The 19,940-nt window shown below is 33.8% G+C and overlaps 1 protein-coding gene across 2 annotated transcripts in view; it reads right to left on the bottom strand.

Moving 5' to 3' along the window:
* Positions 1-7,909: 7,909 nt before the first annotated feature.
* The window catches only part of Glra3 (glycine receptor alpha 3), a 158,438-nt gene continuing 146,407 nt past the window's right edge, over positions 7,910-19,940 (bottom strand). For both annotated transcript variants that reach the window (XM_052752309.1, XM_052752308.1), the window contains one exon: positions 7,910-15,218. In XM_052752309.1, the coding sequence (XP_052608269.1) occupies positions 14,940-15,218 (279 nt within the window). In that variant the 3' untranslated portion in view covers positions 7,910-14,939. The remainder of the gene's footprint in view (positions 15,219-19,940) is intronic.

Genomic DNA, 19,940 nt, shown 5'->3' with positions numbered 1-19,940 from the left:
GATGTGAAGATTTATTATGTGGTTGAAACTATATACATGTTTTAAGTGCACACATAACATCAATCTGACCTCCATCTCCCCGCTTCATTGTGCTATTTTAGTATATGCAAAGTATCAATTTCCACTAAATTGCTGACATATTTTCAGCATGATCCATCTTCTCATTGTTTTTAATATATTGGATTGTGATACAATTTACTGTGACCTCAGAATCAACCACAGGTATATGCAATATTTATCCAAGTAGCCACATTCACGCATTGTTTGTTCAAATTTTAAGTTACATGTGTTCCAGTAAAATGCACTATTACAAAAGGATCCTAATGGTCAAGATACTCCAGGTGGCTTCCAAGTTTATCCCGTTGCCAAAGGAACACAATGCAAATGTTGGTAAAGCTCTTACTTGTTTTCTTCACGTCTCACCAATTAAATAAACTCCAGGGCGATAGAATTAGAAGGAATTGGGGTAACAGAAAAGATTAAAACAGCTTCAGCCTTATCATGGCAACAGTATGTGAAAATTTAAGTTTTGGCAACAATATGAGCAACATTTAGAAGTCAGTTAAAGTCTGCCTTACAATATTTTTTTTGTGATAAATTAAAGTTCATATTTTAGCAATCTTTTAAACCACATTAAATGTTTACTCTTTTATTTTGATTTATAGTTTCTTTTACTCTAAATTTCCCTTCTTAAAGGTATGTGTGAGGCAGGCCATAACTCCTGAATGTTGAGAAGTGTTTGATGTACACTAGTGATCGACTTGATTTATTAAAAATAATAGTGCAACTTTCTCTAATATGGAAGGACTTGGGGACCAGGAAAATTCACATGCTGTAAACTAGTTTGGTGTTATATCCAGGCAAAAATATTTACAGTTAGCTTAAAACAATGACTAAGGAAGCTAAGCTAATGCCCTGACACTGTCTCTGTTTTCATAATAACCAGCAATTATTAGATGGGCAGATTCCATTGATTTATTTATAAAATGACCATAATTCTTGCTGTTCAGGTTTAAAGAATAAAATAATGATTGGTTCTACTAAATAATAAATATCCCTTCAATGAGAAATGCAATTTTAATGGTTGTACAGTGTAAACAAAGAAAATATGTATTGTGTAATACTAAAGTTATAGTTCGGAGTGAACATGTGAATTTTTGGTTGGTCCTGATTCTTATCCCTAAACTTTTTTTTAAAATTCCTCCATTGATGGAGATTGTGGAAACCATTAGTCTTTAGCACCTAAGGAACACACATGTTCTTTCTCGATTTTTAAATTGTTTTCCCATTAGAGAAGACTGGAGAGAAGCAACCTTGTTTAGAGTTAACAAGAGACACTCCTCCCTGAGTTTAGATTGCTTTCTGCAGACTCACTGTCTCATTCAGTGTGAGATTTTTCTTTGCTTAGCATTTTTTTCATTCCACTAAATGTCTCCTGAGCAGGGTCCTTGGATCTAATTAGTGTCATGTAAACTTTAAAACCCTGAGATGACAAGGGCAGGGTAAATGTGGAAGGGGCGAAGGAGCAGAGCATATTTGGCTGACTTTTAATTGAACTCTTGTCTTGCTGAATTTATAATAGTTCCTAACTTGTCAGTAGTCATGTGAAAACACTTTCTGTTGTAAAACCTATGTGGCTTATTTTAACCATCACTGTCTTTTCGATTTTGTGTTTACTTTTCAGGTTTTGAAAAATGACTGCAACAACATTTTAGGAATATTTTATTAATAAATATACTGAAACTGAAAGTAAAATGGCTGCAACTTTCATACCAAATATCAAATAATAAATAAAGTAATTTCAGCCTCTTAAAGAATAAACATATACTTAAGTAAATACATAAATGTTTAAGGTGAACAACTCTAAAATGCTCAAATTAATTTATAAACACCATTTTATTTCAAGTGATTTCCTGACCTCTCTTTCTCCGGGAGATGCATCTTCTCAAACTCAACATGGGTTTTCATGGCTGATGTCAATTGCTATGTTTTTCTGTTGTGATGAAGTTTGCAGGTTATTTACTTTTTAAAACCATATTTTATGGGACTGGATAGATGACTAAGTGGTTAAGAGCACTTGCTAATCTTTCAAAGGACCTGAAATCAATTCCTGGCACCTATGTCTGGTGACTCACAGCCACTAATGCTTATAACTCAGGGGATCTGACACTATCTTTTGACTTCTGTGGCAAACTGCACACAAGTACACCCCCCCACCCCCGACACACACACGCACACACGCAGATGCATATATACACATGATTTGAACTCTATATGTAAACCATGTTGGCCTTGAATTCATAGAGATCCTCCTGTCTCTGCCTCCTGAATGTTGGGATTAATGGTGTATGCTACTACACCCGACACATTTTTTAAAAAAGGTATTTATGACTTAGAGATGAAAATTATGTGTGTGGTGTATGTGTGTACATGTTCATGTATGTGAACATGTACGTGGAGGCCAGATGTTGATATCAGATGTCTTTCTCGATCGTTCTTCACATTAGTTCTTAAGACAAAGTTCTCCATTGAACCTGGATGTCATCAATTCAGCTAGACTGACTGGCAACCAGGTCACAGAGATTCTCCTTCCTCTGTTTCCCCAGTGTGAGGATTATAGGCACTCACTGCTATACCTGAGTTTTTAAGTGAGTGTTGAGGACTCAAATTCAGTTTTTCATGCTTGTGTGGAAATCCCTTACTAAATGAGCAATCTTTCCAGCCTCTGGCAGTAGAGATTTTAAACCCCATAACAAAATAAAACAAATAGTATTACATAGTTGGAACTAAAACTGATTATTTTGATAACATATCTTAGTATTATATATGTATAAATATGATTATTTATCATACATATATTACAAACCTGGATTGCATTTTCTGTAGTATTAGTGGTGATTTAACTTGTTCAAAGAAATTTGACCAATTAAGTCAATATTTTAAGATGAAAATTTCTCATGCTGGAATGTTGGAGAAACTACATATGAATTATCTTTGTTTATTCTACTTCTCTTTTAAAATGAAGTTAACTTCATCTAGCGTTTCCAACTTTTGGCATCGGTCAACTTTAGAAAACCATGAATAAATCCCAGAGAAGTGGAACATGGTCTAATGTTAGGTTACACAAGGTGACCAGATCTTTGCACATTTTCTTGACCATAGTTTATTACACACACACACACACACACACACACACACACACACACACACACACCCCAGAACTGAAAAGCAATTGGAAGAGAAATTAATGGCTTGGCAGATTTTCCACTGTGCCATTGGGATTCCTTTTCTTTTACAATTTACACTTCTCTGAATTTTAAATTTTTCACTGTACATTTTTCTTATACTTCATGGTAAATTGGTACTATAGGAAATGTTCAAGTTTTTTATTATTTTATATTCTCTAATCCTTCTTACTACAATGTTAAGATCAAGAATATATATTGACATTAATAGTTAGTTGACTGCGAATATTGATCAAAATTGTTTCATTTCTTTAGGTTCCATTTTATTACTTGTAAAACAAGACCTTTAAGTTGGTTACTACCCAAAACTCTTACTTAGTAACATTAGTTAACATTGTTAACATTGTTATTTAGTAATATTGTTAACACTGTAGAATTATCTGACTCATTGCATATGTTTTTTTTTTTACTTTAATATAGTCCTTTATGGCACACCACTGCCATCAGTCATCAGTGAAATTAGACTTGTTGTATTTTTTGAATGTTATTAATCATTTCCATACCACTGAGTCATCTTGTGGTTTAGGTTCTTTGTAAATTTGCAAGATATTAAAACAGTATTTGCAAATCTAGTAACTTTAGGCATATTGTGCATGTGATCTAAAATTTCATATTACAAATATGCAAATCTACTATCCTAAATGTGCAAATTGCTCTTCATACACTTCAGATGACTTGCTTGCTTGAAGCTAAAGTTGTGCAGGTATAGAAAAAAAACTTATCACTACCTGTAATATTTACTGATGTGGTGAAAACCTTTCAATAGGAACCAAGTTGGTGGCTGTAATGCTTAGCTAAAATGTTACAGGAGTTTCAGCCACTTCACTAAGTAACATAGAGAGTAGAAAATAACATTATTAATAAACAACAAAATACCAGCTCTTATTCTCCTTATAGTACTGAATCATGAGAATCAAATATTTTGATAACATAGGAACTTAAACATGCAATGATAGTATGTATGTGAGATCATAATATTTTACTTTTTAAGAACATAAAATTGGCTGGTGAAAAGGCTCAGCAAGTAAAGGTACTTTCTCCACAAGTTTGAGGTCATGATGGAAAGAGAGATGGAAACAATGATGGAAAGAGATACCTAATCTTAAAAGTAGTCCTCTGAACACTCATACACTACCATATTTCCCCATGCTCTTGACTGTGTACACGCACATATACATACACAAGTAATAAATTTAATTCAATTAAGAAAAGAACATAGAATATAGTGCATTGAAAGGCAGATGTGGTTGGTAATAACAGAGCAATTAGTGGAACTATATTAACAACATTAAATACTACCACATCATTAATTCATCTTTATATTTGATTTTATAATATATTGAAATGTCTGTTAGTTATTCGAAGATGATGTTCTTCTGCACATTTCTTTATCACTTAAAATAACAGCGTCTTCATGAGTCATTCCAATCTTTCACTGTTTAACTTTCACAGTGTAAACAAGCTATTGCAAACAACTAATCTATCATCAGTAAATGAAGAAAGATGTGATTTAAAGTCAATTACATGGACGTTTCTACCACCACTTACTTCTTGCAGTTTTTCTTGGCCCTTGAAAGAAAAACAAAACAAAACAAAACAAAACACAAATCTAATACTGGATTGGCTTTAGACAAAGTATCAGTTCAAATCCCATCATTTTATAAAACAATTATGTCTTGGTCAGGGATTATTGATTGTGAAAGCCCTAGCAGTAAAAGCAAATCAAATGTCTTTGGATTTTTGTTTTATTTTGTTTTGTTTTCCTGTGTCTCGCAGTTCCTTGAGATGTTATTTCCTTCTCTGCCTTGCTTCTGAAAGTAGAAGGAGCCTGACTTCCTTTGCATGGACTAATACTAAAACACTAAGAAGACAAAAGAGGCACCAAGAGATGAAAACAGTTATGCTTCTTACGTTGATTCTGCTATTTATGAAATAAAATATAATGGAATACAGTTACATTTTTCAAGGGATTTCATCTATTTTAAGGAGCTTTTTGACATGTAGAACTTAAGCTTTGAGCTCTTTTTTTTTTCTGTGTCAGAAAGTTTGACAATATAAAAACTCTGTTTGCTATTTTTATCCCATGTTCTTCGATTCTTAATACATGTTTCCATTTTAAGCAACAACCCCCACAGGATATAGGTTTCAAGTGAGGTCCATTTGAAAATGAGGAAATGATCTTGCTCTCTCTGATTCTCTAGTTTGCCTCCCTCTCCTTCTCTGTGTTACCTAAGTATGTAGACATACGTGCTATGGGATGTCTTTCTGTGTGCTGTGAATATGTGTTGCTCTGATTGGTTGATAAATAAAGCTGCCTTGGCCTATGGCAAGGCAGCTTAGAGACAGGCAGGAAATCCAAGCAACTATATGGAGAGAAGAAAGGAGAGGAAGGAGAGACGCTAGTGGCTGCCGAGGGAGCAACAAGATGTCAGCAGACTGGTAATGCCAGGTCACATGGCAACTTACAGATTAATAAAAATGGGTTAAGTTACAAGAGGTACCTAGCCAGAAGCCTACCATGGGCCATACAATTGGTAATTAATATTAAGCCTCTGAGTGATTATTTTATAAGTGGCTGAGGGACTGCAGGACTGGGTGGGACGGGAGGAATGTGCGACTGAAGGGTCAAGCGGGACCTGAGAAACCTTCCAGCTACACATATGTGCATGCATTTGCAATATGTGTTTGATTCTTGGAAATAAGAATGAGATCAAGCCACACAAATAAATGACTATTTAGGCATGGGTGAGTAAATTTGTGTCAATAATACCCTACCCATGGAACTTTTGTAGTATTTTATTTGGAAGAATTTTATGTTTCTTTCCTTCCCCAAAGAAAAGCAGCATGCCATTGGCATGGAAAAAAATGAATCTATTATGAATGGTTTGAGAACAGGTTTTGTTTACAAGATCAGGAAGTAGAACGCTGCTCAGTGGTGAGTATATGGCATTTAACTTTTAGTTATTCATTATGTGGATAACATATTTTCAGAAAAAAAAACAAACCCTTGTACCATATAAGCAGATCACTGAGGGACATAAAACTCTTTCCTTGACCAAAGTTTGGTCCTTTTTTTCTCTGAACCCTTTGTGAGTACTCTCTAACTTGATAATCTGTTCTTGGACTATGTAATTCATGTTTAGTAAGGACTCTGGCAAGTTATTTAGGTTTTAAATCCAACTACCCTTGATATCCGGTAAAACTTCATTTCCTCACCCATCATATCTTTCCCGTCACCCTGCCTTCATCAAGAATGTGGCTGAGTCAGTTTGGTTAGACTATCTCTGATACTGATGTTTCCTCAGTGGTTTTTCTACCTATTGACCTCTGCCTATGCACCAGTCCCCAATTGTCCTTGTCGTACTCAGAATGGAACCCAGTTTTATGCCGAGAAATGTTTATTCCTGTTGTAAATATTCTTGGATGAAGTTTACCTTCAGTACTTTAGATTACACACGGGGCTGGTTTTCTAGACAGCATGCTAGCTTGGTTTACTCGAGTGAATTTTCAGAGGCTAGTAGAGTAGTTGACAAGAACCAGCTGTGGTTTCAAACAGGAGACACTATAAATAGGTAAGTATTTCTAGCATACCACAGTTCTACACCTATACATTCATTCTGGTTTAAGATGCCATGAATGAGTAATTGGCCACACTGATTTATAGAGCGTAATGAAGAGGAAACAAAATTCAAAAGTCATTTGATTAAAGGAAGGAAGCAATTGTTGGCAAAAGTCAACTGAGAATATCAAATAATATCAAACTAAATGTTTGGTGTTAATGAAAATGGTAAATATAGTCAGGATAATGATGGCAGTTTTAAATACTAGTAATAAAGCTGACTTGAAAAATCCTAATCCACAAGTAAATTTCTCTATATTGTTAGTATAATCACAATTCATTTGCATTTTTTGCTTACATATTTTATTGATAGATACCTCTAGCCCTTATTTCTTGAGATGATTTTGCCCAATGCCCTGGCTGTTTCACTCAAGAGATTTTACTGATATTAAAATGAGAGCCATTATAACAGTTAACGAAGACCAACTTATTGAGGAAAGATGTATCAGTTTAGTAAGGAATTTCCAATCTGCAAATTTTACTGAATCTTGTGCAGCAAATCTATAAGGTTATGTAAAAGGATGTTAAAAATAAATTTTAGGTTCTGCACCAATAAGAGATGTGTTGTAATCCTATACCCCACAATAATAGTTTTAAATTATCTTATACGTGAAAGTTTCTATCATTGGATATTGTACTATCAGTATTGTACTATAAGCATTGTACTATCAGTACACTCAAATTTCATTGTGTGAAGAACAAGTGAAAGATAAATTTGAAGATTAAAAATATAAAAGATTACCAAAAACTACATCTTGAAATAATGTCTGTGAATAAAACAACTGAAAATGATTTAGCCAATAAACAAATTTCAGGGAAAGGGCTCTCAAGCTAGACATTTATGCAAGGTCTTTTATTCTTTGTTAGTAAAAAAAAGAAGCACCCTGACAGATATCAATCTTTCTTGAGTGATATATCCTAGGCTTTAAAACACCAGATGTGATAGTTTCTAATAAGAGAAGTATAGTATGATTTTTAAACATAAGATAATGTAATTCTTTGATAGAATTTCTCTATAGATAATTAGACAAAAAGAATCACAGTCTTGAAAAAACATTAATTTTTATTATAATTTTTATTAAATTATCTGCAGTTACATGAGAAAGACCATATATTGTTCATAGGTTAATGATTGATTAGAGAGTTTGTTAGCTGCAAAATGAAACTAAATGTAATATAACAAAAAGCAACTTGATAAAACCGTGCATCACATTTTAATATATTTAAAGCTCAATGTCTTGAAAAATGTGACATCAATCTACACAGAACAACAGACTCAAATATCCCACTCAGGAAGATACACTTTAGATGTACAGAAAAATAATTAGCATAACAAAATAGCAATACTTTTCTGTGGAATAGTCTTTTAGAATATTTTTCTCACTAATATTATGAAGTCACTACACATCATGTAAAGAGATTTCATCAAAAAATATATGACATGACTTCTTTTTATTTTGTTTCCCACAGTACATTCCATAATGACCCTAAAATGTCAAGAAGCTTCACCACTCTTTTTCAAAGTATCATCACTCATCATACATTTAAATATAAGCTTAAGGAAAAGCCTTTGCATAATTCATAAAGATGAAACAGTAGAGAAATGCAAAATTATTCAAACAAGTTCAAGTACAGTTTTGCATCTGAATCCACTTTTTTGGCATTTAATTCAGAGTCCCTTACCCCTCCAGTACATTAACAAGCTTGGACAGACACTGTGTGTGGAACCAGTATTCTCTGAAGATATCTTTGTTTAAAATAAAAACATAATTGGTCATTATATTTTAATTACGCTTTTATTCTAAATAAGAATCATTATGTTTATTTCATAGTTTTTTAAAAAATTTGTATTTCTTTCCAGGATTTTACATATCTTTATATCTGAAATATATTTCGTACATTATTAATTTAAAATAATTGCTAAGTTAGAGGTAGAAACTAAAAGTTACTGCAAATAATTTACATAGAACTTTTGCCAATTTTTTTTACTAAATAAACAATTTAATAATTCACTATTTTGCAAGACTGAATACATCCTACTATTTGACAAAGTGCTGCAGTGAATTTCTTAAATAAATTAATAGTAATTAGGATATTGAATGGTCAAAAACAGTGGCAGTGGTTATTAGGAACTGTACAGTGAACTCTAATTGCAATGAAGTGGAATTTCCCTCTAAGGAAGGAAACATCATTTTGGGATTACAGCTAATCTTTGCTTTCACAGATTATGCTACAATGAAACAGGCTGCTGCCCTCTCTCTCTATATGAGAGCTAGGAGACAGTCTAAATGGTGTATTATTATGATCAGTAGTGTTGGATTGAACCCTGGGTCTTATATGTGCCAGGCAAGCACTCTTCTATTGAGGCACATTCCTGTGGGAAGTTATGTAGTGTTATGGATAGAATTGTAAGACCCCAAAGAAAATGCAGTAATGAATTCTGAAGGCATCGATGAGAATATGACTCAGTTGTTATATTCAATATGTAAGTCTTTTATAGAATTCTAATTTTTGTGTCAATACTTTCCACTACCCATTCATTATTCACATACATTCAGCTAAGATGGTCTTGTTAAAATTATTTGAAAAACACTGCACTTGGGAACTTGTATGGATTTATTGGTGCAGGCTAGACAATCTTGGGTCCAGTTTTATAGGACTTTAAATTTGACATTTAAAATATTGTGCAGTTTTGATAACTAAATTCTTTCCCCAAATGCACAAAAGCTAGCAATTTACTGCAAGTTTACAGTCTCCTTGAAGCCATAGAACAAAAAGGATTGATACCTCTAAAACAGCTCATTGCTCAGCCTTAAAGTCAATAGGCAATACAATCAGAATCATCTTGTTAAAAATGAATACAAATTAACAGGTCAGGAATATGTGTTATAACTGTGCTCGATTGGTAGGTATTAATTAAAAGAGCCTTGCAGTTTCAAAGATGAGATAAAAGTTCTTTCAATCACTACTATAACAATCTCCTCACTGTGGTAAAATACTTCTTATGTTTATAGGTTGTATATTCACTGATTATAATTGCCTTGGGTTGATTGTAAAATTAAATTGCCACATGGTTAGAAATCATACTAATGTGTTCCTAATATGCTAATCAAAATGTCTACTGTCTTATTGTCTTTGTCTTTTTAGTATCAATGAATACTGACCAATTTGTCTGAGAAAGACAGAGCATATACTACTAATTTTAAAGAGTTTATGATGTTGTCTATGCTGTAAAATGTGTGAAATCTATTTTGGAGTGGATTGCATTGGAGTGCTTCCATTGTCAAAATTTTGATATTAAACATATTTCTTGTTTTACTTTTCTTACCTCTCATATTCTCATAGGTCAATTTCATGGAGTGTACATTTTATAAATAAAAGGAAATTTAGTGGCTATATTCTATTCTTCCAATTAACTAGCAGGTTAAGGTATATCACAATGAGAATAGAAGACGATGTTTTCATAAAATGAGATGAATGTAGTTTTAAAACTACATGAAAGATACTCCTAATTATATCCAAATAATCTGTTTAGTTATAAAATTATTAGAGAAGCTAAGAACTCACCACCTTCTGTCAAGAATATTGTTTACTTTTTATAATTTTCATTATAACTTCCAATATCTTATATAGATACTGGACATTCATAAAATCAATGCATGTGATCATGTAATAGGTATGTATGGATTCTCATGCATTTATAATTCAAAGTTTAAAATTAAGTTTATTAGACTATATCCACACAATAAGAATTTATTATGGAATAAGGTAAATATTTAAGCCATTCATGATACTCTGTGTGTGTAGCAGAGCTGAGAGCTGGATAAGCTTTTTCGGTATGTGTTATGGAAAAACTTCTGGAGAGAATTGAAATGGTGTTAAACATCTCTTTCCCATTTCTGCAGTGGTTCTGATAGCTACCATGAGTCATAAAGAAAGATCTAGATCTTGTAGTGATTGGGAAAGTGTCAGAAGCCATGCAGCCTAGTCTTGATCGGCATATGCATGCCTGTCCAGTGGATCTCCATGAGGCAAGACCTGTGGAGATCATGTCTCACTTGGTAGGAACCTGTGGATCACACAGGTCTTTGCTGAATTTGCGCAGCTTGTAGGCTCTTTTTTCTCTTACCATGTTGTTGATTCCATTGGTGATTTTTTAGTTTTACTTTGTTAATCATGCACACAGTAGCTGTCATTTCCACTGGACATTCTGGGTTTTTTGTTTGTTTGTTTGTTTGTTTTAGTTGTTTTTTTTTTTTTTTTTTTTTAGAATTTTTTTCTTAGTATCAACAAGAGGCTGATTTTAAAATTTTTTTTTTAATCTGGAATTACTAATTACAACTCCTAATCCTGGGAACTCCTTTGACTCAATAGAGGCAGTTAAAATTAATGGATCTTGCTTTTAATAATTCTTCTAAGGAAAAGGTAGATAGGACTGACCACCTTGTGGAGAAGAAGACTCATAGAACTGTAGTGGCAGGAAGTAATAGGTACATATGAAAAAACAACACCTGGAATATTAACCATGTCTTACAGTTCTGGAAAGGAGAGTAAGACATGCATACACAAAGTAGGAAAAATGCCTCAGGAATATTCATAGTGTCAACTGTTGAGAGTAATTTCCCTGAACACCAAGCATAGAATCATTGGTAGGATCTGGTATGCTCCAAGAGGAAAAAATACACTGCAAAATGGAGGATGAATGGATCCTTCTTTACCATACATAGGAGTTTATATTGGTGGAAGAAGTAAGCATGGTGGGATGGGAAAAGAGTGCCTTCTCAAAGTCTGCCTTTTGTAGAGAGATTGAGATAGGGGACCCTCCTGTAGATAAGGAAGCTGTATAAAAGCATATCTTTCAGACATAAAAGAATTGTTTGGGTTTGAGTATTGCTGTCTTTAAAGCATTGTACCCATGTCCATCACTTTTTAGCTTTGTAACCGCAAGTAGTTGCCAGCTGACCAAAGTGCTGTGAGAGCAGCATGTGTCTGGCTCGATATTTAGTTAAGCCTGCAAAAATGCTGCACTCTATGTCTAGAAAAAGGTTATGTAGGGTTTGGGGAAGTGTATTTGGGGAAGCATAAAGGGGAACAATGACAGGTTTTATAATGATTAGGATGTATTTCGTAAAACACGGTGTATTTCTTAAAAGTCAAAAATAGGAGGCAATTATAAAGCTGTTCATGTAAGCCTGGCAGAAAAACACTCTGTCAAAGTATAATTAAAGATGGCTCGAGCTTTTCGGAGTCACTTGAGGGCAATTTACCTGGAGGTCAGAATTTTTCCTTGCACCAACACACCTTCTCAGGACCTGACCCTGAGCCAAGGCTAGACCCCGGAAGAAAAAAAAAAAAAGAAAAGTAAAAGTTGTGTATATCTACACTAAAAAGAAAACAGATTACCTAAAAACGTGTGTACTGTGGAACCAAATATTTCAAGTTAAAATGCATAAATTTTAATATTAAATAAAATAAACATCATGTACAACCTCCTCATAGCTTCTAATATGGCTAATTCAGAGTTTTTTAGAGAGTTTGTACTGGAGTTCCATCTCAAGTGAATGGCAGTGTATATGGTATCTAAATTATTTCTTACCATTGATATTTTTCTGATTTTCATTTAAAAGATTCTGGCTTTGGACTCTGGTTGGGGCTTAGTAATTTTTCCCTCAACATTTGACAGACTCTGCCTCCAATCCTTAGTACTAAGGGGAAAAAAAAATCTCATTTGACAGAGGCCTTTTGAGGCAAATACTTCAGGATGTTGTTATTATTCCAGTTGTAAAGGTTCTCTAATATCTCATTGGTTCATTACAGGGTATACATTCCTTTAAGCCCCTTCAATTCATCCCTGTTTGCCTTGTAAGGATTACCTCATAAGAGAAGGCTATTTACAGTGTTTGTGTTGGAAGACAGGGTAAGTGTAATGAAAGAATTATTTATAAGGAAAGATAAAGAAAATGTACTTTTGAGATAGCAATATTTGTATAGAATTAATGTCATTTTTGACAAATTTTCTCATGGTTCATATATTACCTTCCAACTTCAGAGATAAAAAGAAACCCCAGACATTTAATGACCTCAAATATGATGGCTAGTCACACCTGTGGTTTTCTTTGGGGCATATGTGTGTTTGTGATCATTATTTTTTTTTTTTTCTGTTTGCTTCTGGCAGGATTTACTCAATTTAAGTAATGTCAGAAAACTTTTTAAATAAGATATATAAAGCACAGAAAAATGAATGCAAGCATTTTGCCAACACTGAAGGCGTGTAGTTCATCATTACTTCAAACCCTCTGGCTAACTCTCAGCATAAACAACATATCTTGTTCTAATATTTAATACATGGTTTTGGGTCATAGATGGCAAAGGATGACATGTAGGTTTAACTTTTAGGTGTGTATTTTTTTAAGCAAAGGAAGTACACAATAAATTATTTTACTTGTTGGCTGCATATAATCACAAACATAATGTTCTTACCGTGTGTAAATTACTTACAAAAGTGATATTTTGCCTTTTATTAGCAAACACTGCTTAGCATGAATCATTTTTTAAAAAGTTAATTTTAAAATCTATGGTTGGGTTCATCAAACTACAGAGACATTGACAAGTTTTCAGCTTTAGATGGCAGTTTCTGCTTTGAGTTTTCTGAGTGGTTGAACGTCAGAAAATAGTACCATTTGGTTAAAAAACAGTTGATTTTTCTACAACACATCCGAGATCTTTTAAAATTTTTGACGGTTTCACTTTATATAATTTTATAGACTAATCAATAATTAAAATATCTAAAATCACTCTGAAAGTTTTTCAAATATGATATGAATGGCAATCATAATTAAGAAAATGAGTCATCAGAACTTGGATTAATTTTGCCGAGAATTCTGTTACACACTTTCTCCTAGTAACTGCTGTGTGACTGAAAGAGTAGGGCACAGCAGCTGAGATCATGCCATGGGCCAAGGATAAATTCCAAGCAAAGTTGTTTTTAAATTCCTCACAACTTGTGAATGACTACATTTTGAATTCATTAACTCATAACGATTAAAGCAATCTCCCTGGATACAGTTGATACGTTTCACTCATTTAGGATTAAAACCCATGGTATTTGCGGCGCATGTAACTTTCATGAGAAAATGGTTCTTATTAAAATTCTTTCATGAATCTATTTTTACTTTTCCTTGAGTTTGTTTATATCAAAATGTAAGTACTTTAGTATAATTAATATTTAAAGTCTCATTCTAATCTAAATAGAAAAATCTTATTGAATTTTGTTTAATTACATGAAATCACCAAACATCCAGACAAGCTACTATTAAATTTAACAACAACAACAAACCGTGTTGGCTTAAAAATTTCAGTGTTTGGCACTAATTAAAAATGAATGTAACACTTATTTACAAACAAAGCCTGTCTTCAGTATCTTTATCTTCATTCTTAGAGATGCAAAGATACATAGAATTTTTATATAACATGATTGCTTAGGCTGTTTATTTTAAATTTCCACGGAGACATATTTAATATCCTAAACAGTGGCTTTTATTTTGATCATCCAATTTAATATTTTGTTACTGTATGTTGTTTATACAATATTCCTATGGCTAATGTTCTAACTGAAGTGAACTTGCCACTGAGTGATTTTGTTACTTTCACTTTTAAATATACTATATACCTCAAACTATTACTTTTTATTATCCTCATCACTTGTTTCATGAATTTTACTGTGAAAATCTTGATTCCACATTATTTGCTATGATTGGATTAAAAATCAAGAAATGCCAAAGTAGTTATCATATTTACTGTATGTGCTAGTATAACATACACAACATACATTGACACTGTGGAGAAAACAGATCATCTTGCAGAAATATGAAACAGGACCCCACAATGTATATTTTGTATCCCTTAAAAGAACCAATCTTTCTCATTATGTTACATAGAAAGTCAAAATAAACTCTTTCCCCATGTGCTGTTTGGATGCGTTGGCTATCACTTGCATATCACACGCACACCCACCCACTCTGATGGCAGGGAAACTCCCTTCCTGACTACAGTGTTTTTGTAATGCCTTCAGAGACTTAATCCTGCTGCTGATGAATGTCTTCATGCCTAAGAATTTTATAGATAACCCAGTAGAAAATGTTAAAAATCAGAAACGCCAGTGGAAAGCAGGCTCGGGAGATGGTGTCAATCTTCTTGGCTCGGTCGATGAAGACCTTCCTCATTTCATCAGGGCTCTTTGGCATTACCTGGGCCGCGTGGTTGGGTCCTTTGGGAAGCACACCATCTTTTGCTTGCAGACATGGCCCCATTCCATAAGCTGTGAAGCTGAACCGGCTCTCCCTCACCTCATCTTCCTGTTTATAGAAAATAGCAGGAGATGTTTTAGTAAGGAAGCAGGGCATGCAGTGCAGGACTTCAGAATCACGGCTTAGCCTTTATCATGACATATGTTTGCTTTAATATGAAGGACAGATAGCTGAAGCACATGATGATGAGTTGATTTGAGGTTGTCCTTATCTTGTTACCTCATGGAGGAATGCTCATTAAATGACACTCCCAAATGAAGTTTTAATAGAGAGATGAAAATTCTGTGGTATTTACATGTCTCAAGTATCTAAATGAGAGTAAGAAAAAAGCTATTGAGAGATTTTATTATAAATATGTGTATCTTAGAATTTTCTAATTATGAGTTTAAATGTACAAATACCCAACAAAAGGGAAATACACACCAGAATCATTGACTGAGTTTTTCTCTCTCCTGGAGACAACCTTTTAATATTTATTTCTTACAACTTTAGCTACTTCCTTGGAAAATACAGCCTATCAGAAAATGCTGCTTGCTTTGTGTTATCTTTTATGCTGTGTCTCTATTTTATACTATCCTGTTTGCAAGAGCTGCAAGATAAGAACATGCTCTAATAGGTGGACAGCTACTTCACAGATACTGTGGTTTGGTGAATTATGAATAGAATTTGAAAGAGGTTTACTCCATGTTCAAACAGTAAACTTATTATCACTTTTTGCCTCTTTGGCTAAGATCATTTGTAAATAATAAACATGTTATAAAGTTAAAATTCATAAATAATGTTTGAAATTATGCTATTATTTCTAAATATGGTAAATGAAAGAGAAATTCCCATATATTTACATAAAAAAACTAAATTTGGGGCTGGCCAAATGGCTTGGCGGTTAAGTGTACTTGTTGCTCTGACAGATGTGAGTTTGGATCCCAGCACCCACATAGTGGCTCATAACTGCATGTAACTCTGGCCTCAGGGGATTCACTGCCCCCTTCTGGCATCCATAGGTATTGCAAGCACACGATACAAATAAACTCACAAACACACATACATACATATAAAACGTTTAATTAAAGACTATAAAATTCAATGTAAAATTAACAATTATAACATCTTTATGATAGAGAAATATGTTTTAACTAATTATATATTATTATATATTAACTAATATATAATAAAATCAATGAATACTTTAGAATATGAGAATAAATGGTTACTGATAACAAGGGTCATTTTTTTTCTAGTAAAACTGCAAGTTTAAAGGTACTGATTAACATATTTTATAGATATAAATCTTCTATGACAGTTTTTTTGTATTAGTTTAAGAGATAAAATAATCATTTGGCTCAGCTTGAAAACTGCATTAGGTCTACAAACGTAGCTGCTCAATAAAGTGTATATTATAAAATATGAAAGTGAGAAATAGAAATAATTATGGACTGAAAAAGTGAGAAAATGAGAAAGGTTGACTCAGTAATGTATGAAGCAGCTTTCTAGAATTATGAAGGTGAAGCAATTCCACCTGAAAGACAAAAGCATATAATTACTGGAAACATTTCAATTCTAAGTTTCATTAAGCAATTGGATTTGGGTGGAAGCAATTAAAATATGACAATTAAAATCACCTTAAAATAAAGCTTCCTTCCTGTGACTACTGTTGTAATTTGGCAAGAAAAAAGAAAATGGAAGTCATTTTTTTCAGGACTCTAGGAAATATGTTCATTTATGTGACTATATTTTGACTCCCCCAAAACAATTTTATGGCAAATTTATTGCATGCTTTGAAATTGTCTGTCTTTAAAAAGATATATATATATATATATACACATATATATATACACATATATATGTATATATATATTTCAGTTGTTAGTATGTAAATTGTATATTATCATCTTCAGGATTTAATAAATTATGCAGGAGTTTGCATCCCTGAATGGAAACATGCTATCTCAGTAACTTAAATTATGTGTGCAGGTCATTTAATGTTGAAATATAATGTAGTATTTAAATTATGTCAACCCCCATGTTTAAAATACATCATTAAAATGAACAAAATAACCTTCTCCATGAGTATTCGCTTATATTGGCATGTTAAATCGTAAAGTTCATTATCAAAATACTAAGATTTCACGATTTTACAATATATGTTTAACAAAACAATTCACTGACTACATTTCTTACCATTCATTCTGGACTATTTATTTTAAAGTCTTTGAGACTCAAACTGCTCTTCTCAACTAAAGGTTTTTTTTCATTGAAAATTAAACATAATGAATGAACAACCATTTTTTTTCTATTGTGTCTTTTTATACAGCTGTCTGTGTGTAGTGGATTGACAGCAGTCCTGAGCTGTTAGGACATTCTGAGAACAACCCTGGTTTCTAAGGCATAATATTCTTGAAAACATAAACTTAAGCTAAATGGCAAACAGAGTGAGTCTCAGTCACTGTGAGTATCTGAACCAGCAGGCAAGGGTCCAGAGGGCTGGGTATAGGTCTGTACAACTTCAGCCAGTGTGATGGATGGCATAAAAATTTGGTTCGAAACAAACTCTATGACTTCGGTGTGTAAAGGCAATCACGTACCCCTTGGCTTTTGTGCTCTCATCTATGTGAGTGAGGGGTGGGGGGAGAGAAGCTGTGCTCTGGAGAAACAGCTCAGACTCCTGTAAGACGATGGTGGTGCTGAACTTAGTTGAGCGATTGCTGTTGTTTAGAGAGTGCAAGTGGCAATTCAGTCCACACTTCAGCAGTGGACACAGAAGACATGTTTTAGAACAGTTTTTACTCAATATGCCTAGAAATTTTTCTTCTGATATGCTCTAAGGGGAATCGGATGCTGATCTGCTCTGGGTTTTAAGGAAGCAAAAAGATGTGCAGAAAACTATCGGGCCTGAGTCTTATTACAGGAATATGGATGGCACAGATTTATGCCCCGGGGAAGTATTATGTGGAAGAGCAATGAGATAAAAACTGAAGAGGATGTGCCTCAAGATCCAACGACTTCTTTCTTAATTAACCATCCTCATGAAATTGGAACCCACTGGTAGTAGTAGCAAGTGAAGAAAGCAGTTGGTTTTCTGACCTGGCTCAAGGTGAAAGCTTGAAAGAATATTTTGTTTAGCCTTGATTACAGCTATACCCACTGGCAGGCATCATTTGAAACTAGGATTTATAGTATATTGTGCCCAATAAAAAATATATGAGCCTCATGTTAGCAAGTTACAGGAGGTAAGCAGTTACTTTTAATTATAAAGTTGGAATTCAGTATGTCCAAAGTAATATTTCTTCATTTGTACAACATATAAATTGAAAATTTTCACCTTCTTAATACTAATTCTTTGGGAATCTGGTGTGTACTTTGTATTTATTGCATCTGTAAATTCAGACTACATTTCTAGTGTTTGGTAGCCATACATTGCCAGGATCTACAAATTGGGCAAAATAGTTGCGGTATAATCTTTTGGGTCATTTTGTAGAGTTAGCAAAGTTCTGTGTGATCCATGCTTTCATGAATCTTCAGGTTAATTAATGTAGGAGCTAATGATAGACTTCCAGATGATGCAGTGTTCTTATTAATGAATTACTGGCCTTAGTGATCATTGGCCAGTTTTTGAGTAACGGATGTGTGTGGTGCTGTTAATCAATCCTGAGAAGAGAACTTGTTTCTTACTTCTGTGAAGTGGAACACTCCTGTAGAAGTGTAGATTTATTAAATTCAGTAGGCAGTGTAGGCCAGCCACATTATCATCAGAATGTTTGGTAGAAATGATGAATTCCACCTTGCAGTGTTCTTATTCGTGAATTACTGGCCTTGATGATCAAATCGCATTCTCTAATCTAAATTCTCTAGAATGACCATGGGTAGGGGAGGTCTGCCTTTACAGAAAGTGGGAGGACATGTAGATTCGTGGGCACATTTATTCCTGTAAAGATCATGCTGGGTAAACTAGTGGGAGGAAAATATCTCTTGACTATTTAAATGAAAGACCATTAGCACGTAACATATGGCTGTTAAGAAACTAAAAGACAACAGTGAAAATGGGTAGGATTCCTGTGAATGATTTTCTGGCACATCTGAGAATCTGGAAATGGGCTTAGTTTTAGAAGCTACCACACTTAAGCAAGTCTACTAGATTTATTAATATCAGACATTAGAAGCAATGATAATAGTGGAAAATGAGGATAAAGACACTGAAATAATTTCTTTAATTCATCCCATCCCTTCAAATAGATCTAATTGGACAAATGAAGTTAAGGCTGTTGACACATAAAGATTGTCTTGAAGGTCAGGATTATGTTGCCCAACTCCGAGTAGGAATTCAAGATAAAACAATATTTAAAATGGAAAGGTCAAGGAAAGTGAACACAGATTTTTGAGATACTGGAAACTAGTGGAAAATGTATACTATTAGAAAGGAGCAAGAAGGCAATAAGAGAAGATGAAGAGAAGCTGGTGGAGCAGCAGAGGGGGAGGCAAAGTGGCTGGCTGTGGTGGGAGGTTTCAGTGGTCAAGAAGAGTCTAGGTAGGAAGAAAGAGTACAGAGGGGACTTTGACTCCATGTGCAGTTGAAAGAATAGAACTTTGCTGTTTCTGGTCTGAGACTAATGTTGATGGGCCATTTTTTTTTAGTATATATTTAATTGGATGTATTAGAATGGGACCGTTACAATTATCCAAATCTTCATCTGAAGTAAATATCAAACACTATTGGCTGAGAGATGATACTTGGAATCCTCATCTCTGATTAAGTGATTGGAGGCAGGGTAGTAG

Source organism: Peromyscus californicus, unplaced genomic scaffold (assembly GCF_007827085.1).
Source record: "Peromyscus californicus insignis strain IS unplaced genomic scaffold, ASM782708v3 Scaffold_23__1_contigs__length_62951481, whole genome shotgun sequence".
Classification (NCBI taxonomy): Eukaryota; Metazoa; Chordata; class Mammalia; order Rodentia; family Cricetidae; genus Peromyscus; species Peromyscus californicus.
Note: the sequence above shows the minus strand (reverse complement) of the source record. Positions and strands in the feature narration are given on the sequence as shown.